The sequence below is a fragment of the Pseudophryne corroboree genome, chromosome 6 (genome assembly GCF_028390025.1).
Source record: "Pseudophryne corroboree isolate aPseCor3 chromosome 6, aPseCor3.hap2, whole genome shotgun sequence".
Taxonomy (NCBI): Eukaryota; Metazoa; Chordata; class Amphibia; order Anura; family Myobatrachidae; genus Pseudophryne; species Pseudophryne corroboree.
Window position 1 is genome coordinate 829,846,691 of NC_086449.1, and position 22,121 is coordinate 829,868,811.

The following is a 22,121-nucleotide window of genomic DNA, read 5'->3' on the forward strand; positions in this document are numbered from 1 at the left end:
CCACTGCTTGCGGGTCCCTCGACCTGGAACAAAACCGCCGAAGCTGCTTGTGGAGAGAGGCCATCATGTCGATTTGGGGTACGCCCCAAAGATCTGTTACCTCCTTGAACACCACCGGATGGAGACCCCACTCCCCTGGATGGAGATCGTGTCTGCTGAGGAAGTCCGCTTTCCAGTTGTCTACTCCCGGAATGAAGATTGCCGACAGCGCCAACGCGTGTTTTTCTGCCCAGAGGATGATTCTGGTTACTTCTGACATTGCAGCTCTGCTCTTCATTCCGCCCTGTCGGTTTATGTAAGCCACTGTCGTTACATTGTCCGACTGCACTTGAATGGCCCGATTTCTCAGAAGATGGGCCGCTTGTATACGGATCTTAGTTCCAGAATGTTTATCGGAAGGCCGGCTTCCAGACTTTACCACCTTCCTTGTAAGGTTTCCCCTTGAGTGACTGCGCCCCGGCGACTTGCATCCGTGGTTAGAAGGATCCAGTCCTGAATCCCGAACCTGCGGCCCTCCAGAAGGTGAGGTAACTGCAGCCACCAGAGGAGTGAAATCCTGGCCTTTGGCGACAAACGTACTCTCTGGTGCATGTGTAGATGGGATCCTGACCACTTGTCCAGGAGATCCAGTTGGAAGGGCTGAGCGTGAAACCTCCCATACTGCAGAGCCTTGTAAGAGGCTACCATCTTCCCCAGAGGGCGAATGCACTGATGAACAGACACCCCGGCTGGCTTCAGGACATCCCGGACCATTGTTTGTGTCACCAACGCTTTTTCCTCTGGAAGAGACACCCTCTGCACCTCCTTGTTGAGGATCATTCCCAGAAAGGACAACCTCCTGGTTGGTTCCAAATGTGATTTTGGGATATTCAGGATCCAACCATGTTCCTTGAGAAGCTGGGTCGTGAGAGCTATGGACCATAACAGCTTCTCCTTGGACGATGCCTTTATCAGCAGATCATCCAGATATGGAATTATGTTCACCCCCTGCCTGCGGAGAACCATCATTCCCGCCATCACTTGGTGAAAACCCTTGGTGCTGTGGAGAGGCCGAACGGTAGGGCCTGGAACTGAAAATAATAGTCCAACAGAGCGAATCGGAGATAAGCTTGATGCGACACCCAAATCGGAATGTGGAGGTACGCATCCTTGATATCCAGGGATACCAGGAATTCCCCCTCTTCCAGACCTGATATCAATGCCCTGAGAGACTCCATTTTGAACTTGAACTCCCCCAGAAAGGGGGAGTTGCTGCAATATGCGACAATATCCTCATACCCACCGGATTACTGGTTATGTGACCCTGAACAATACGAGAATGAATATATATATATATATATATATATATATATATAGTCTTTTGAAAAAAGAGGGCACTCACCAAAAATTTCATAAAAGAAGGTCAGAAGGTCATTTATTGATACATCCGCAAGTCGACGTTTCGATCACATCCCAGTGATCTTTGTCAAGACAGCAAAGCAGTGTTATTTGGTGACAGAGCACCAGAAGCAGTGTGTCAAACATGTTCACATATACAAGTATTTATACCATCATCAATCTGAGTCAACCAGCCCCACCCACATGTGTCACTTCCTGTCAGGTTGTCAGCTATAATGGGACATTAAAGCCATTTAATATGTAGTTTAATAGTTGTATAAGAAAAATATGTGCTAGTCCTGAGTGCTACACACCAAACCGAAAATACCATGCACTTTAAAATGTGCTAGTATTGCTCAAAAACCGAGCACATAAAAATAAGATTTTACTTACCGATAAATCTATTTCTCATAGTCCGTAGTGGATGCTGGGACTCCGTAAGGACCATGGGGAATAGCGGCTCCGCAGGAGACAGGGCACAAAATAAAAGCTTAAGGATCAGGTGGTGTGCACTGGCTCCTCCCCCTATGACCCTCCTCCAAGCCTCAGTTAGGATACTGTGCCCGGACGAGCGTACATAATAAGGAAGGATATTGAATCCCGGGTAAGACTCATACCAGCCACACCAATCACACCGTACAACTTGTGATCTGAACCCAGTTAACAGTATGATAAACGCAAGGGAGCCTCTGAAAAGATGGCTCACAACAATAATAACCCGAATTTTTGTAACAATAACTATATACAAGTATTGCAGACAATCCGCACTAGGGATGGGCGCCCAGCATCCACTACGGACTATGATAAATAGATTTATCGGTAAGTAAAATCTTATTTTCTCTGACGTCCTAGTGGATGCTGGGACTCCGTAAGGACCATGGGGATTATACCAAAGCTCCCAAACGGGCGGGAGAGTGCGGATGACTCTGCAGCACCGAATGAGAGAACTCCAGGTCCTCCTCAGCCAGGGTATCAAATTTGTAGAATTTAGCAAACGTGTTTGCCCCTGACCAAGTAGCTGCTCGGCAAAGTTGTAAAGCCGAGACCCCTCGGGCAGCCGCCCAAGATGAGCCCACTTTCCTTGTGGAATGGGCTTTTACTGATTTTGGCTGTGGCAATCCTGCCACAGAATGTGCAAGCTGAATTGTACTACAAATCCAACGAGCAATCGTCTGCTTAGAAGCAGGAGCACCAGTTTGTTAGGTGCATACAGGATAAACAGCGAGTCAGATTTTCTGACTCCAGCCGTCCTGGAAACATATATTTTCAAGGCCCTGACAACGTCAAGCAACTTAGAGTCCTCTAAGTCCCTGGTAGCCGCAGGTACCACAATAGGTTGGTTCATGTGAAATGCAGAAACCACCTTAGGTAGAAATTGAGGACGAGTCCTCAATTCCGCCCTGTCAGAATGAAAAATTAAGTAAGGGCTTTTATATGATAAAGCCGCCAATTCTGACACACGCCTGGCTGAAGCCAAGGCTAACAGCATCGACACCTTCCATGTGAGATATTTTAAGTCCACAGTGGAAAGTGGTTCAAACCAATGTGACTTTAGAAAACTCAACACCACATTGAGATCCCAAGGTGCCACTGGAGGCACAAAAGGAGGCTGTATGTGCAGCACCCCTTTTACAAATGTCTGAACTTCAGGTACTGAAGCCAGTTCTTTTTGGAAGAAAATCGACAGGGCCGAAATTTGAACCTTAATGGACCCTAATTTTAGGCCCATAGACAGTCCTGTTTGCAGGAAATGAAGGAAACGACCCAGTTGAAATTCCTCTGTAGGGGCCCTCTTGGCCTCACACCACGCAACATATTTACGCCAAATGCGGTGATAATGTTTTGCGGTTACGTCCTTCCTGGCTTTGACCAGAGTAGGAATGACTTCTTCTGGAATGCCTTTTTCCCTCAGGATCCGGCGTTCAACCGCCATGCCGTCAAACGCAGCCGCGGTAAGTCTTGAAACAGACAAGGCCCCTGCAGTAGCAGGTCCTGTCTTAGAGGTAGAGGCCACGGTTCGTCCGTGAGCATCTCTTGAAGTTCCGGGTACCAAGTCCTTCTTGGCCAATCCGGGACCACGAGTATAGTTCTTACTCCTCTCCTTCTTATGATTCTCAGTACTTTTGGTATGAGAGGCAGAGGAGGGAACACATACACTGACTGGTACACCCACGGCGTTACCAGAGCGTCCACTGCTATTGCCTGAGGGTCCCTTGACCTGGCGCAATATCTGTCCAGTTTTTTGTTTAGACGTGACGCCATCATGTCCACCTTTGGTTTTTCCCAACGGTTTACAATCAGGTGGAAGACTTCTGGGTGAAGTCCCCACTCTCCCGGGTGAAGGTCGTGTCTGCTGAGGAAGTCTGCTTCCCAGTTGTCCACTCCCGGAATGAACACTGCTGACAGTGCTATCACATGATTTTCCGCCCAGCGAAGAATCCTTGCAGCTTCTGCCATTGCCCTCCTGCTTCTCGTGCCGCCCTGTCTGTTTACGTGGGCGACTGACGTGATGTTGTCCAATTGGATCAACACCGCCTGACCCTGAAGCAGAGGTTTTGCTTGACTTAGGGCATTGTAAATGGCCCTTAGTTCCAGAATGTTTATATGAAGAGATGTTTCCATGCTTGACCACAAGCCCTGGAAATTCCTTCCCTGTGTGACTGCTCCCCAGCCTCTCAGGCTGGCATCCGTGGTTACCAGGATCCAATCCTGAATGCCAAATCTGCGGCCCTCTAGTAGATGAGCACTCTGCAGCCACCACAGGAGAGACACCCTTGTCCTTGGCGACAGGGTTATCCGCTGATGCATCTGCAGATGCGATCCGGACCATTTGTCCAGTAGATCCCACTGAAATGTTCTTGCATGGAATCTTCCGAATGGAATCGCTTCGTAAGAAGCCACCATTTTTCCCAGGACCCTCGTGCACTGATGCACTGAGACCTGGCCTGGTTTTAGGAGGTTCCTGACTAGCTCGGATAACTCCCTGGCCTTCTCCTCCGGGAGAAACACCTTCTTCTGGACTGTGTCCAGACTCATTCCTAGGAACAGTAGACGTGTCGTTGGAATCAGCTGCGATTTTGGAATATTTAGAATCCACCCGTGCTGACGTAACACTACCTGAGATAGTGCTACTCCGACTTCTAACTGTTCCCTGGATCTTGCCCTTATCAGGAGATCGTCCAAGTAAGGGATAATTAAAATGCCTTTTCTTCGTAGAAGAATCATCATTTCGGCCATTACCTTGGTAAAGACCCGAGGTGCCGTGGACAATCCAAACGGCAGCGTCTGAAACTGATAATGACAGTTTTGTACTACAAACCTGAGGTACCCTTGGTGAGAAGGGTATATTGGGACGTGGAGATAAGCATCTTTGATGTCCAGAGACACCATATAGTCCCCTTCTTCCAGGTTCGCTATCACTGGTCTGAGTGACTCCATCTTGAATTTGAACCTTTTTATGTAAGTGTTCAAGGATTTCAGATTTAAAATTGGTCTCACCGAGCCGTCCGGCTTCGGTACCACAAACAGCGTGGAATAATACCCCTTTCCTTGTTGCAGGAGGGGTACCTTGATTATCACCTGCTGGGAATACAGCTTGTGAATGGCTTCCAAAACTGCCTCCCTGTCGGAGGGAGACTTTGGTAGAGCAGACTTCAGGAACCGACGAGGGGGAAACGCCTCGAATTCCAGTTTGTACCCTTGCGATACTACCTGTAGAATCCAGGGATCCACTTGCGAGTGAGCCCACTGCGCGTTGAAATTCTTGAGACGGGCCCCCACCATATCTGAGTCTGCTTGTAAAGCCCCAGCGTCATGCTGAAGACTTGGCAGAAGCAGGGGAGGGCTTCTGCTCCTGTGAAGCGGCTGCATGGTGCAGTCTTTTTCCTCTTCCTCTGCCCCGGGGCAGAAAAGAGTGGCCTTTTGCTCGCTTGTACTTATGGGAACGAAAGGACTGAGTTTGAAAGGACGGTGTCTTTTTCTGCTGATGTGGAGTGACCTGGGGTAAAAAGGTGGATTTTCCAGCCGTTGCCGTGGCCACCAGGTCCGATAGACCAGCCCCAAATAACTCCTCCCCTTTATACGGCAATACTTCCATGTGCCGTTTGGAATCCGCATCCCCTGACCACTGTCGCGTCCATAACGCTCTTCTGGCAGAGATGGACATAGCACTTACTCTTGATGCCAGGGTGCAAATATCCCTCTGTGCATCACGCATATATAGTAATGCATCCTTTAAATGTTCTATAGTTAACAAAATATTGTCCCTATCCAGGGTATCAATATTCTCAGTCAGGGAATCCGACCATGCGACTCCAGCACTGCACATCCAGGCTGAGGCGATTGCTGGTCGCAGTATAACACCAGTATGTGTGTATATACTTTTTAGGATATTTTCCAGCCTTCTATCAGCTGGTTCTTTGAGGGTGGCCGTATCAGGAGACGGTAACGCTACTTGTTTAGATAAACGTGTGAGCGCCTTATCTACCCTAGGGGGTGTTTCCCAACGCGCCCTAACCTCTGGCGGGAAGGGATATAATGCTAATAATTTTTTAGAAATTAGCTGTTTTTTATCGGGGGAAACCCACGCTTTTTCACACACCTCATTTATTTCCTCTGACTCAGGAAAAACTATTGGTAGTTTTTTCTCACCCCACATAATACCCTTCTTTGTGGTACTTGTAGTGTCAGAAAGGTTCAATGCCTCTTTCATTGCCGTGATCATGTAACGTGTGGCCCTACTGGACATTACGTTTGTCTCGTCACCGTCGACACTAGACTCAGTATCTGTGTCAGGGTCTGTGTCGACCCACTGAGGTAACGGGCGTTTTAGCGCCCCTGACGGTGTCTGAGACGCCTGGACAGGCACTAATTGATTTGCCGGCTGTCTCATGTCGTCAACAGTTTTTTGCAAATTGCTGACATTATCACTTAATTGTTTAAATACAATCATCCAGTCAGGTGTCGACTCCCTAGGGGGTGACATCACCAACACAGGCAACTGCTCCGCCTCCACATCATTTTCCTCCTCATACATGTCGACACACGCGTACCGACACACAGCACACACACCGGGAATGCTCTGATAGAGGACAGGACCCCACTTAGCCCTTTGGAGAGACAGAGGGAGAGTCTGCCAGCACACACCCAGCGCTATATATATATACAGGGATAACCTTATATAAGTGTTATTCCCTTATAGCTGCTGTTATTATCGTTATTTGCTGCCAAAAATGCCCCCCCTTCTCTTTTTTACCCTGATACTGAAGCAGGACTGCAGGGGAGAGTCAGGGAGCCGTCCTTCCAGCGGAGCTGTGAGGGAAAATGGCGCTTGTGTGCTGAGGAGATAGGCTCCGCCCCTTCACGACGTCCTTATCTCCCGCTTTTTTGTGTAAAAATGGCAGGGGATTAAAATACATCCATATAGCCCAGGAGCTATATGTGATGTATTCTTTTTGCCACCTAAGGTATATTGTTATATTGCGTCTCAGGGCGCTCCCCCCCAGCGCCCTGCACCCTCAGTGACCGGAGTGTGAAGTGTGCTGAGAGCAATGGCGCACAGCTGCGGTGCTGTGCGCTACCTTAGACTGAAGACAGGATGTCTTCTGCCGCCGATTTCCCCGGACCTCTTCGTCTCTTCTGGCTCTGTAAGGGGGACGGCGGCGCGGCTCCGGTGACCCATCCAGGCTGAACCTGTGATCGTCCCTCTGGAGCTAATGTCCAGTAGCCTAAGAAACCCGATCCACTCTGCACTCAGGTGAGTCCGTTTCTTCTCCCCTTAGTCCCACGATGCAGTGAGCCAGTTGCCAGCAGGACTCACTGAAAATAAACTAAACTAAACTTTTATTCTAAGCAGCTCAGGAGAGCCACCTAGATTGCACCCTTCTCGGCCGGGCACAAAAATCTAACTGAGGCTTGGAGGAGGGTCATAGGGGGAGGAGCCAGTGCACACCACCTGATCCTTAAGCTTTTATTTTGTGCCCTGTCTCCTGCGGAGCCGCTATTCCCCATGGTCCTTACGGAGTCCCAGCATCCACTAGGACGTCAGAGAAACAGGAAGTGACTGTGCGTTCCAGCGGCTCATGGAACGCACGCGCATACCGGAAGTGACTCGCGTATACCGGAAGTGACGCTTTAAGAGCCGAGCATATGGAGACAGGAAGTGTCAGTGCGTTCCAGCAACACATGGAACGCACACGCATACCGGAAGTGACTCGCGTACAGTACACCGGAAGTGACGCTTTAGCCATAACAACCGGAGAAATCTAAACGTATAATTAAGGAAATGACACGCGTAGTCATGACAACACAAAACAGCATCAGAGGGGCAATATTACCTAGTCGTTGTCATGGGGATAACACATAACATTGGGTCAGCTGGAATATCAAATAGATGATGGTGCACAATATCCTCCAATAGTAAAACATAGCTTTTAATAATACCATTAAAATATAACAAAAAAAAATAAAAAAATAAAAATTTAAAATTATATACATCTCGGGCCCCGGAGACATAGGGCTTTCATGAGGCCGCCATAACCATGGCTGGCGTCAGGAAAGCCACCATGTACTCAAAACATGTGGCCACATATATATAAAATACATGTATATAAAAATGTGGAAATACACCATGACTGTAGAACATTACAGAAAGATCCCATATGGGTTAGCTTCATTTAAACCTTGTGGGATAAGTGTCTCTAACTCAAAGATCCACCGTGATTCACGCCGTTTCAATTTCAATTCCCTATCACCCCCTCGAATCGAAGGTGGGATATGATCAATTAACATACATTTGAGACTTGAAACTGAGTGTTTGTGTTGTAACCAGTGTTTGGCTACTGGTTTGTCCGTTTTATTGGTCTCCAGAGCCTGTCTGATTGAATAACGGTGGTTCGCCATACGTTCGCGAAAACACCGTGTGGTAAGTCCCACATAGTAAAGCCCACAGGGACAGATGATAATGTAGATCACAAAATCAGACGTACATGAAAGCTTATATTTGATTGGGATCCGTTTTCCACTCTGTGGGTGAGCAAATGAAGACCCACTCATCATTGATCTGCATGTTGTGCAATCGGGGCACCGGAAACAGCCTAATTTCCTCCTCGTCAGCCATGTTTGATTCGCGATTAGTGGTTGCAGGGTTGGACGCATCAGCAACTGTCGCAAATTAGGCCCTCTGCGGTAGGAGTGCATAGGAGGTCTTTGGCTCAGACCCTCCAATTTGGCATCTGTTGCAACTATAGGCCAGTGTTTCCTGATTGCTTTCTCAGCATTCTTGGTCTTTGTGTCAAACGTAGATGTAAAAATAAGCCAGCCAGGCTCAGTTCTTGGTACAGGTTTCTGCCCAGTGTTTTTATTTTTGTATTTGACCTTAGCCTTCCTAAGGCATCTGGAGACAACCTTCGGTGAGTACCCTCTCGCAAGAAATCTCTCAGACATTTCGGATAGCTGTTGATCTGCAGTAGCCATTGAGGAATTGTTTCGCAACACACGTAGAAATTGGGAGATAGGCATACTTTCTTTTAGGCTTTCTGGATGGTGGCTCGTTGCAAACAGTAATGTGTTCCTATCAGTCTGTTTGCGGAACAGGGTAGATCCTAGGTGAGTACCTTCTCGGAAAATCGTTACATCAAGAAAATTCATATAGTCATGGTGTATTTCATAGGTGAACCTAATGGGACTATCAATAGAATTCAGATACTGAACCATTTCCATGTGCTCGGTTTTTGAGCAATACTAGCACATTTTAAAGTGCATGGTATTTTCGGTTTGGTGTGTAGCACTCAGGACTAGCACATATTTTTCTTATACAACTATTAAACTACATATTAAATGGCTTTAATGTCCCATTATAGCTGACAACCTGACAGGAAGTGACACATGTGGGTGGGGCTGGTTGACTCAGATTGATGATGGTATAAATACTTGTATATGTGAACATGTTTGACACACTGCTTCTGGTGCTCTGTCACCAAATAACACTGCTTTGCTGTCTTGACAAAGATCACTGGGATGTGATCGAAACGTCGACTTGCGGATGTATCAATAAATGACCTTCTGACCTTCTTTTATGAAATTTTTGGTGAGTGCCCTCTTTTTTCAAAAGACTATTATCAGGAACCCGAAATTCCTTGGAGTTGAGCACCACCGTGTTGTCCTCTACTGATACAGTTCTGTGCGGATGCCCACATATTCTATATATATATATATATATATATATATATATATATATATATATATATATATATATATATATATATATATATATATATATATATATATATATATAATAAGAATTTACTTACCGATAATTCTATTTCTCATAGTCCGTAGTGGATGCTGGGAACTCCGTAAGGACCATGGGGAATAGCGGCTCCGCAGGAGACTGGGCACAAAAAGTAAAAGCTTTAGACTAGCTGGTGTGCACTGGCTCCTCCCCCTATGACCCTCCTCCAAGCCTCAGTTAAGATACTGTGCCCGGACGAGCGTACATAATAAGGAAGGATCTTGAATCCCGGGTAAGACTCATACCAGCCACACCAATCACACCGTACAACTCGTGATCTGAACCCAGTTAACAGTATGATAACCGTAGGAGCCTCTGAAAAGATGGCTTCCAACAATAAACAACCCGATTTGTTTGTAACAATAACTATATACAAGTATTGCAGACAATCCGCACTTGGGATGGGCGCCCAGCATCCACTACGGACTATGAGAAATAGAATTATCGGTAAGTAAATTCTTATTTTCTCTGACGTCCTAGTGGATGCTGGGAACTCCGTAAGGACCATGGGGATTATACCAAAGCTCCCAAACGGGCGGGAGAGTGCGGATGACTCTGCAGCACCGAATGAGAGAACTCCAGGTCCTCCTCAGCCAGGGTATCAAATTTGTAGAATATAGCAAACGTGTTTGCCCCTGACCAAGTAGCTGCTCGGCAAAGTTGTAAAGCCGAGACCCCTCGGGCAGCCGCCCAAGATGAGCCCACCTTCCTTGTGGAATGGGCTTTTACAGATTTTGGCTGTGGCAGGCCTGCCACAGAATGTGCAAGTTGAATTGTACTACAAATCCAACGAGCAATCGTCTGCTTAGAAGCAGGAGCACCCAGCTTTTTGGGTGCATACAGTATAAACAGCGAGTCAGATTTTCTGACTCCAACCGTCCTGGAAACATATATTTTCAGGGCCCTGACTACGTCCAGCAACTTGGAGTCCTCCAAGTCCCTAGTAGCCACAGGTACCACAATAGGTTGATTCATGTGAAACGCTGAAACCACCTTAGGGAGAAATTGAGGACGAGTCCTCAATTCCGCCCTATCCGAATGAAATATCAGGTAAGGGCTTTTATAGGATAAAGCCGCCAATTCTGATACGCGCCTGGCTGAAGCCAGGGCCAACAGCATTACCACTTTCCATGTGAGATATTTCAAATCCACTGTGGCAAGTGGTTCAAACCAATGTGACTTTAGGAACCCTAAAACTACATTGAGATCCCAAAGTGCCACTGGAGGCACAAAAGGAGGCTGTATATGCAGTACCCCTTTGACAAACGTCTGAACTTCAGGCACTGAAGCCAGTTCTTTCTGGAAGAAGATCGACAGGGCCGAAATTTGAACCTTAATGGATCCTAATTTTAGGCCCATAGACAATCCTGCTTGCAGGAAACGACCCAGTTGAAATTCCTCCGTAGGGGCCTTCTTGGCCTCACACCACGCAACATATTTTCGCCAAATGCGATGATAATGTTTTGCAGTTACATCCTTCCTGGCCTTGATCAGGGTAGGGATGACTTCATCTGGAATGCCTTTTTCCTTCAGGATCCGGCGTTCAAACGCCATGCCGTCAAACGCAGCCACGGTAAGTCTTGGAACAGACAAGGTCCCTGCTGGAGCAGGTCCTTCCTTAGAGGTAGAGGCCACGGGTCCTCCGTGAGCATCTCTTGCAGCTCCGGGTACCAAGTTCTTCTTGGCCAATCCGGAACCACGAGTATCGTTCTTACTCCTCTCCTTCTTATGATTTTCAGTACTTTTGGTATGAGAGGAAGAGGAGGGAACACATATACCGACTGGAACACCCACGGAGTTACCAGAGCGTCCACCGCTATTGCCTGAGGGTCCCTTGACCTGGCGCAATATCTGTCCAGTTTCTTGTTGAGACGGGACGCCATCATGTCCACCTTTGGTTTTTCCCAACGGTTTACAATCACTTGGAAGACTTCTGGATGAAGTCCCCACTCCCCCGGGTGGAGGTCGTGTCTGCTGAGGAAGTCTGCTTCCCAGTTGTCCACTCCCGGAATGAACACTGCTGACAGTGCTATCACATGATTTTCCGCCCAGCGGAGAATCCTTGCAGCTTCTGTGACTTAGGGCATTGTAAATGGCCCTTAGCTCTAGGATATTTATGTGAAGAGACGTTTCCATGCTTGACCACAAGCCCTGGAAATTTCATCCCTGTGTGACTGCTCCCCAGCCTCTCAGGCTGGCATCCGTGGTTACCAGCATCCAATCCTGAATGCCGAATCTGCGGCCCTCTAGAAGATGAGCATTCTGTAACCACCACAGGAGAGATACCCTTGTCCTTGGAGATAGGGTTATCCGCTGATGCATCTGAAGATGCGATCCGGACCATTTGTCCAGCAGATCCCACTGAAAAGTTCTTGCATGGAATCTTCCGAATGGAATCGCTTCGTAAGAAGCCACCATTTTTCCCAGGACTCTCGTGCACTGACACTTGTCCTGGTTTTAGGAGGTTCCTGACTAGCTCGGATAACTCCCTGGCCTTCTCCGGGAGAAACACCTTTTTCTGGACTGTGTCCAGAATCATCCCTAGGAACAGTAGACGTGTTGTTGGAATCAGCTGTGATTTTGGGATATTTAGAATCCACCCGTGCTGACGTAGCACTACCTGAGATAGTGCTACTCCGACCTTGCCCTTATCAGGAGATCGTCCAAGTAAGGGATAATTAATACGCCCTTTCTTCGAAGAAGAATCATAATTTCGGCCATTACCTTGGTAAAGACCCGTGGTGCCGTGGACAATCCAAACGGCAGCGTCTGAAACTGATAATGACAGTTTTGTATCACAAACCTGAGGTACCCTTGGTGAGAAGGGTAGATTGGGACATGGAGATAAGCATCCTTGATGTCTAGAGATACCATATAGTCCCCTTCTTCCAGGTTCGCTATCACTGCTCTGAGTGATTCCATCTTGAATTTGAACCTTTTTATGTAAGTGTTCAAAGATTTTAGATTTAAAATTGGTCTCACCGAGCCGTCCGGCTTCGGTACCACAAACAGCGTGGAATAATACCCCTTTCCCTGTTGTAGGAGGGGTACCTTGATTATCACCTGCTGGGAATACAGCTTGTGAATAGCTTCCAATACTGCCTCCCTGTCGGAGGGAGACGTTGGTAGAGCAGACTTCAGGAACCGGCGAGGGGGAGACGTCTCGAATTCCAATTTGTACCCCTGTGATACTACCTGCAGGATCCAGGGGTCCACTTGCGAGTGAGCCCACTGCGCGCTGAAATTCTTGAGACGGCCCCCCACCGTGCCCGAGTCTGCTTGCAGAGCCCCAGCGTCATGCTGAGGACTTGGCAGAAGCGGGGGAGGGCTTCTGCTCCTGGGAAGAGGCTGCATGGTGCAGTCTTTTTCCCCTTCCTCTGCCCCGGGGCAGGAACGAGCGGTCTTTTTCCCTCTTGCCCTTATAGGGACGAAAGGACTGGGTTTGAAAAGACGGTGTCTTTTTCTGCGGAGAGGTGACCTGGGGTAAAAAGGTGGATTTTCCAGCCGTTGCTGTGGCCACCAGGTCCGATAGACCGACCCCAAATAACTCCTCCCCTTTATACGGCAATACTTCCATATGTCGTTTGGAATCCGCATCACCTGACCACTGTCGCGTCCATAACGTTCTTCTGGCAGAAATGGACATCGCACTTACTCTAGATGCCAGGGTGCAAATATCCCTCTGTGCATCTCGCATATATATAGTAATGCATCCTTTAAATGCTCTATAGTTAATAATATACTGTCCCTATCCAGGGTATCAATATTTTTAGTCAGGGACTCCGACCAAGCCACTCCAGCGCTGCACATCCAGGCTGAGGCGATCGCTGGTCGCAGTATAACACCGGTACGTGTGTATATACCTTTTAAGATATTTTCCAGCCTTCTATCAGCTGGTTCCTTGAGAGCGGCCGTATCAGGAGACTGTAACGCCACTTGTTTTGATAAGCGTGTGAGCGCCTTATCTACCCTAGGGGGTGTTTCCCAACGTGCCCTAACCTCTGGCGGGAAAGGGTATAGTGCCAATAATTTATTAGAAATCAGCAGTTTTTTTTTTATCGGGGGAAACCCACGCTTTATCACACACCTCATTTAATTCATCTGACTCAGGAAAAACCACTGGTAGTTTTTTCACACCCCACATAATACCCTTTTTTGTGGTACTTGTAGTGTCAGAAATGTTCAATGCCTCCTTCATTGCCGTGATCATGTAACGTGTGGCCCTACTGGACATTACGTTTGTCTCGTCACCGTCGACACTGGATTCAGTATCCGTGTCAGGGTCTGTGTCGACCATCTGAGGTAGCGGGCGTTTTAGCGCCCCTGACGGTGTCTGAGACGCCTGAACAGGCACTAATTGATTTGTTGGCTGTCTCATGTCGTCAACAGTTTTTTGCAAAGTGCTGACATTGTCACGTAATTCTTTAATTACTACCATCCAGTCAGGTGTCGACTCCCTAGGGGGTGACATCACTAACACAGGCAATTGCTCTGCTTCCACATCATTTTCCTCCTCATACATGTCGACACAATCGTACCGACACCCAGCACACACACAGGGAATGCTCTGATAGAGGACAGGACCCCACTAGCCCTTTGGGGAGACAGAGGGAGAGTTTGCCAGCACACACCAGAGCGCTATATATATATATATACAGGGATAACCTTATATAAGTGTTACTCCCTGTTATAGCTGCTGTATTTATATATTAGCTGCCAATAGTGCCCCCCTCTCTGTTTTACCCTGTTTCTGTAGTGCAGGACTGCAGGGGAGAGCCAGGGAGCAGTCCTTCCAGCGAAGCTGTGAAAGAAAATGGCGTTTGTGTGCGGAGGAGAAAGGCTCCGCCCCCTTCACGGCGGCCTTTTCTCCCGCTTTTTTCAGGAAACTGGCAGGGGATAATTGCATCCATATAGCCCAGGAGCTATATGTGATGCATTTTTTTTAGCCATATAAGGTTTTTATATCGTTTTTATTGCGTCTCAGGGCGCTCCCCCCCAGCGCCCTGCACCCTCAGTGACCGGAGTGTGAAGTGTGCTGAGAGCAATGGCGCACAGCTGCAGTGCTGTGCGCTACCTTATTTGAAGACAGGAACGTCTTCTGCCGCCGCTTTCTCCGGACCTCTTCGCTCTTCTGGCTCTGTAAGGGGGCCGGCGGCGCGGCTCCGGGACCCATCCAGGCTGAACCTGTGATCGTCCCTCTGGAGCTAATGTCCAGTAGCCAAGAAGCCCAATCCACTCTGCAGTCAGGTGAGTTCGCTTCTTCTCCCCTTAGTCCCACGATGCAGTGAGCCTGTTGCCAGCAGGACTCACTGAAAATAAAAAACCTATTTAAACTTTTACCTCTAAGCAGCTCAGGAGAGCCACCTAGCTTGCACCCTTCTCGTTCGGGCACAAAAATCTAACTGAGGCTTGGAGGAGGGTCATAGGGGGAGGAGCCAGTGCACACCAGCTAGTCTAAAGCTTTTACTTTTTGTGCCCAGTCTCCTGCGGAGCCGCTATTCCCCATGGTCCTTACGGAGTTCCCAGCATCCACTAGGACGTCAAATATATATATATATATATATATATATATATATATATATATATATATAAGTTATTAGTAATACCGGATTTATGTATGATTAATGTGGTGGGTTTAACTGGTCTTCGGGTGGGAACACAGATGTAAACAACAGTAATCACATTTCAAGACTTAGCCATCGCCCACCGCTTGAGCTGACCAATGATCCCCAGTGCACAGGATATGTCCCACCCCCGAACCAATGGAAGAAGAGCATTCAGTTTCTATTGTTTCTTGCTTTGGAATACTGTATTAAAGCCAAGCCTCACAGGATAGCTGGATTTGCTTGGAGGGACAGCTCTGTCAGCGTCTGTGTACAGCAACTGCAGGTAGGAAAATGGCACTGAACGCTGCTGGATCAGCTCTGAGGAGAAGCTCCGCCCCTTGAAGATGGCACGTCTTCCCGCACAAATTCTTTATACTGGCCTGAGAACTCCGTCGCATGGCGGGGCATTCAGTCCCCTGTTGAGCAGCTGAGTACGGAGGATTCTGACGCTAGCCTGGGGATTCAGTCTCCGGTTAGCGTCTGTGACCAGTGTAGGGTATTAAGTCGCTGGCTCAGAATGCACCTCAAAGCGCCAACACTGTGCCGCTGAGCCTTCCCGGAGTGCAGCTGCTCAGAGCTGCGCACCACCTACCCTTGTGCTGCCATATCTCGCCTCTTCTGATCTTCTGGCTCTGTAAGGGGGTGGCGGCATGCTGCCGGGGTGAGCGATCCCCTGTGGCGGGGAACATTCAATCCCCTCAGGAGCTCAGTGTCCTGTCAGCGGAGATAGTGGCTCAGACCCCGCAGGGCGGACACTATTACCCCCCTTAGTCCCTCGATGCAGGGAGGCTGTTGCCAGCAGCCTCCATGTAAAAATAATAAACGCTAAAATAAACTTTTTCTAAAGAAGCTCTGTAGAGCTCCCCTAGCTGTGACCGGCTCCTCCGGGCGCATTTTCTAAACTGGGTCTGGTAGGAGGGGAATAGAGGGAGGAGCCAGCCCACACTATCAAATTCTTAAAGTGCCAATGGCTCCTGGTGGACCAGTCTATACACCATGGTGCTAATGTGGACACCAGCATCCTCTAGGACGTAAGAGAAAAAAAGATTTGAGAGGGTTCTGTAAAGCTCCACTATTGATGTTCGGTTAAAGTGCAATTGTATAGAAGTGACAGTGCGCATGCTCTGATGATATACAGAAAATCTGAATACATATTTCCAGGCTGCGAGACCGGCGAGTGCTGCTTTACACTACACTTGGACATCTTGGCAATTCGTGGCAAGAGAACCTATATGTGATGCTCTGCTGGATAACATAGAAGGCTGCATAAAGCGCTGCTGTGGAGGGAACTGTCTGCAATCTCTCAGCACCCGAGACCGTTTCCCTCTAGGAATAGACCTGTAAGTATGATACGAGAACTGCCACTGAGGCTCTGCCTGTGCGGGGACGTGAAAACCTCACAGCGGGCGTCACCATGACTGCTCGCTATTATAGGCAGTTTCCTAAATGATTTTCTGCTATGTAACGATCCTAGCAGCACTTTCCATGCACACTTACCTCCAGCTGGTGCAACATGGCTTTCCCTTTCTTATTTATCTCCACCATCAGAGTAAAAATGGCAACTTTGATGTCTTGCTCCACCTGCTTTTGGTTCTGGTTAACTTCGAGAATTCTGATAGGAGGGAGTAGAAAACCCATAAATAAAAGCTCCCCTGAAACACAATATGCCTTGAAGAAACGAGCTGTCAATGTTGAAATATAATTGTCATTAAAGGGAACGGGCTGCGTGCATAGAAGCTGCCGTGGAGTAAATGAATACATTAGTTGTAGTAGACAGGAGACTGCAATGCAGCAGCGAGTAATGTAATTGCTAGAAGAACACAATCCGCATACAGATCTCACCTGCACGCTATAGTCCCGGCAGCGTTATACTGGGGCCTCTGGACAGACGGGTGCATCACACGGGTCTATTACAATCTTGTGCTAACAGCATCTACTAGAAGCATTGTAAATTTATAACAACTTTCACCAGCATATGGGCACGAGCAATACATCCACGTAGCTGGATTTTCATCGTCACACACTTCCAGAACAAAACCCATAGGTAGGTGGGACATATAGGACTTTATCCATACAGTGTCTGACGTTGGTCTCTACAGCATAACGCGCTGGCGCTATAGATGAAACACGCCCTATGGACTCGGTGGGTGACCTATATCCTAACACCTTCCTGGGGAGAGCAGGTGCGGAGCGCCGGACAGCGACTCGGAGGCTGGCGGAGATTGAGGAGATCCTGAACAAATTCCGGAATTTACCTGTTTTGAATTTGGTCTCCTGTAAATTTGATGTATTTGTTCTTTTCCATTAATTTTGATATGAGGGTATCGATGATGACCTTCTGACTCTGAAAGGCTTCTTCAATAAACTGGTACCTGTAATAAGCGATATAGCGGATGAGAGAGGTGCTGAAAGTCTGCATGATAAGGATATAACAATGTTATAATATAATAACTACCCCCCCCCCCCCCCTCTATTATTTCTCAGTAGCAAGGAGGAGATTAATAAATCAGTATAAATCGTCACATTAAATGACCAACGTAAATGCACAAACACAGATTGCAGAATGTTTACCGTAGTAACAGACGCTAATGGCCAACGCTAAAGAAAAACCTCCTTAGTGGATAATGCCAACGCATTTCTAGTGCATGGCGCACCAAAGCCGGGACGCAGTTTCTAGCCCCTAACGTTGATATTGCGCTGCCATGCGAGACTGCCGCCATTCCAGCTGCTGCGTTCCGGGCCCTCACCTGTGCTCTTTATGTTCCTGCAGCTGGCAATCCCTGCAGGTGAGTTTGTCGCAGGTTTCACAGTAAAGTTTCAGTTGCTCTTTCTTGTGGAACGGACAGAAGACGGGACGCTGGCTGTTCGCTCCGACTGCTTGGGAGAGAAACGAAGAAGTGTCAAAGTAAGGAGAGAAAGCCATGTTATAGCCCGCTTACTGAGGGGAAAGTCTCTCACAGTGACCCAGAGGTCAGGCCTGACTTATGTACCATGACTCTGGTGCGGATCCACACCAGCAAATGATCTAAACCTAGATCCGCTTGATAACAAGAAATATGCGCACAGCTAAAACTGCATCTTGCTCAGTATCTGGTGACCTCTGTAACCCAGCCCTGCTATCTGGTGACCTCTGTAACCCAGCCCTGCTATCTGGTGACCTCTGTAACCCAGCCCTGCTATCTGGTGACCTCTGTAACCCAGCCCTGCTATCTGGTGACCTCTGTAACCCAGCCCTGCTATCTGGTGACCTCTGTAACCCAGCCCTGCTATCTGGTGACCTCTGTAACCCAGCCCTGCTATCTGGTGACCTCTGTAACCCAGCCCTGCTATCTGGTGACCTCTGTAACCCAGCCCTGCTATCTGGTGACCTCTGTAACCCAGCCCTGCTATCTGGTGACCTCTGTAACCCAGCCCTGCTATCTGGTGACCTCTGTAACCCAGCCCTGCTATCTGGTGACCTCTGTAACCCAGCCCTGCTATCTGGTGACCTCTGTAACCCAGCCCTGCTATCTGGTGACCTCTGTAACCCAGCCCTGCTATCTGGTGACCTCTGTAACCCAGCCCTGCTATCTGGTGACCTCTGTAACCCAGCCCTGCTATCTGGTGACCTCTGTAACCCAGCCCTGCTATCTGGTGACCTCTGTAACCCAGCCCTGCTATCTGGTGACCTCTGTAACCCAGCCCTGCTATCTGGTGACCTCTGTAACCCAGCCCTGCTATCTGGTGACCTCTTTAACCCAGCCCTGCTATCTGGTGACCTCTGTAACCCAGCCCTGCTATCTGGTGACCTCTGTAACCCAAGCCCTGCTATCTGGTGACCTCTGTAACCCAAGCCCTGCTATCTGGTGACCTCTGTAACCCAGCCCTGCTATCTGGTGACCTCTGTAACCCAGCCCTGCTATCTGGTGACCTCTGTAACCCAAGCCCTGCTATCTGGTGACCTCTGTAACCCAAGCCCTGCTATCTGGTGACCTCTGTAACCCAAGCCCTGCTATCTGGTGACCTCTGTAACCCAAGCCCTGCTATCTGGTGACCTCTGTAACCCAAGCCCTGCTATCTGGTGACCTCTGTAACCCAAGCCCTGCTATCTGGTGACCTCTGTAACCCAAGCCCTGCTATCTGGTGACCTCTGTAACCCAAGCCCTGCTATCTGGTGACCTCTGTAACCCAAGCCCTGCTATCTGGTGACCTCTGTAACCCAAGCCCTGCTATCTGGTGACCTCTGTAACCCAGCCCTGGTATCTGGTGACCTCTGTAACCCAGCCCTGGTATCTGGTGACCTCTGTAACCCAAGCCCTGGTATCTGGTGACCTCTGTAACCCAAGCCCTGGTATCTGGTGACCTCTGTAACCCAGCCCTGGTATCTGGTGACCTCTGTAACCCAGCCCTGGTATCTGGTGACCTCTGTAACCCAGCCCTGGTATCTGGTGACCTCTGTAACCCAGCCCTGGTATCTGGTGACCTCTGTAACCCAGCCCTGGTATCTGGTGACCTCTGTAACCCAGCCCTGGTATCTAGTGACCTCTGTAACCCAGCCCTGGTATCTAGTGACCTCTGTAACCCAGCCCTGGTATCTGGTGACCTCTGTAACCCAGCCCTGGTATCTGGTGACCTCTGTAACCCAGCCCTGGTATCTGGTGACCTCTGTAACCTAGCCCTGGTATCTGGTGACCTCTGTAACCCAAGCCCTGGTATCCGGTGACCTCTGTAACCCAAGCCCTGGTATCCGGTGACCTCTGTAACCCAGCCCTGGTATCTGGTGACATCTGTAACCCAGCCCTGGTATCTGGTGACCTCTGTAACCCAGCCCTGGTATCTGGTGACATCTGTAACCCAGCCCTGGATAATATATCTACCCCTCCACCTTGCTCAACGCTCAGTGTCTGCATTTCCCACCTAGGGAGTGCATTGTGGACGCGGTGGAACACAAATTGACAATGGTCCAATCAGCAATGCATTCACTAGATACATTACATTTCTACTGTGGGGCACAGCCATTAGCAGGATTCAGACGCAATGTCTGGCCACAAAACAGCGTCACATTTACAATGTGAAGTGGAGGCTGTGCATGAGACAACATCAATTACTCTGACCAACCAACGGTCCCAGCCATAAATCACACACAGAGAATGTCCGTAGTTATCCGGATCCACAACAGCGGTATCTAACATACTTTCTATGTACTGGATATATAACGCAAGGTTACGGAATGAGTAACTGTAGCTTTAGAAGAATGAAATAAACTGTTTAAATCTGGTTTACGACCAAACCATTCACAGTACGCACTATAAGAATCTATAATGACCCTCCGCTTGGAATATAAGATAGACCATTGGCAGGAATATTATTTCTAGACGTTGTGGATCGAGTTGCTACAGATAGGAACAGTTATCAGCCAACGGGTTTAGTGTATGGGTACACCGAAACTAATGCAATGCCAGATAATGATAATATCGCATGACTTCTATAGCCTGTGAGTGCCACATCGTCTGGCCACATTAACAGCCCTCAATAAGGGAAACAGCGACCCTAATACTAGAATAAGGATATTTTGCTGGGCCATGCACAATTCAGCCTCCCGTGTGTGGCCAGATTGTACGAGGACCTTCTGACTTCTTAGAACCCAGAGCAGAATTTCTTAATGCGAGTAACACAACGGATATGAAAGACGATCCAATAAATTGAAACAAAGGACGACATAGAAAAAAGCCAAAATAAACTCCATCTTGTCCCCAATACAAAGCAACTTCAACAAGAATCCTTCCTGAAAGTTTCAACTTTAAGTCCTGGAAACAGGCCGTGACGACTTTCTGCTCCGACAGGTTACCAGAATACATCCCTGTAACACACCCGGCAGTCGCCTCGCTTACCTGGTGGCACCTCCTCCTTCTGCCGCACTGTGTGGTCCTTGGTAAACTTCACCCTCTGGTGCGCCTGCACGCAGTTCTTGCACAGCCATTCCACACACTCCACACAGAAGCCCCGCGCCTCCGCGTTGTCCTCACAGCTTGTGCAAGCTTGCTAAAAGGAAATACAATAAAAAACGCATTCAATTATATGTGATGTCCTGTAGTGTACATCAACGGCCCTGACAATCCGCCGGCTATTGGAGGGGGGCTTCATGCCTGGTACCCCTGTCCTACGGGGACTATACATGTGCGGGAGGGTAATGGGTAGTTCCCTTCCTGCCCCCGTGACACGTCCCAGCTATAATGAGAGATGGTAAGTACCACCAGTTAGAGGGGGGGGGGAATCTCCTGAACGCCAGCAAGAGGACGTGGCGTACTCCGACTACGTGCAGGTAGACGAACACTGAAGATTACCCCTACTCCCATGAGCAGCAATTGCTGAGCATCTCTAGCATATTATAAAGATGTGGATCACACCCAGCTAGTGCTAAGGTGGTATTTACTGTAACACACGGTAATTACTCTCCAGAGAATACCTGGAACATCTGTTTATCTACAACATGATCCGGGAAATGTTTCTTATTCCTATCCAGCGCGGTACACTGCCAGGCAGGGTCATACTTAGGGGTCTATGTACTAAGCCCTGGCGAGAGATAAAGTGGACAGAAATAAAGTACCAGCCAATCAGCTCCTAACATTCTTCAAATCCGTAATGATTGGCTGGTGCGTTCTCACCTCCCACTTTATCACTTCTCCAGGCGTAATACATCTGCCCCTCTGTATCTCTCTACAAGGCGACTTGTCAGAAGAACGTTTCCCATCGGTTGCAGCTCTCACATCTCGACTTGCCACGTCTGCCCACTTCATGCCCGTCTCGCAGCGCTCTCGCCATCTCACCAATACAACTACAATCCACCCCAAAAGCTATTGTGGAAAATG

The 22,121-nt window shown here is 48.5% G+C and overlaps 1 protein-coding gene across 3 annotated transcripts in view; it reads right to left on the reverse strand.

Annotated features, from left to right (window-relative positions):
- Nucleotides 1-22,121, reverse strand: part of TRIM24 (tripartite motif containing 24) — a 94,071-nt gene that overhangs the window by 21,656 nt on the left and 50,294 nt on the right. For 2 of the 3 annotated variants that reach the window (XM_063929356.1, XM_063929354.1), the window contains exons 3-6: nucleotides 21,144-21,294; nucleotides 18,021-18,150; nucleotides 17,529-17,645; nucleotides 16,771-16,885 (exon numbers count right to left, since the gene is read on the reverse strand). In XM_063929356.1, coding sequence (XP_063785426.1) covers nucleotides 16,771-16,885; nucleotides 17,529-17,645; nucleotides 18,021-18,150; nucleotides 21,144-21,294 — 513 coding nt within the window. The remainder of the gene's footprint in view (nucleotides 1-16,770; nucleotides 16,886-17,528; nucleotides 17,646-18,020; nucleotides 18,151-21,143; nucleotides 21,295-22,121) is intronic. The other variant, XM_063929355.1, reaches the window with a different exon arrangement.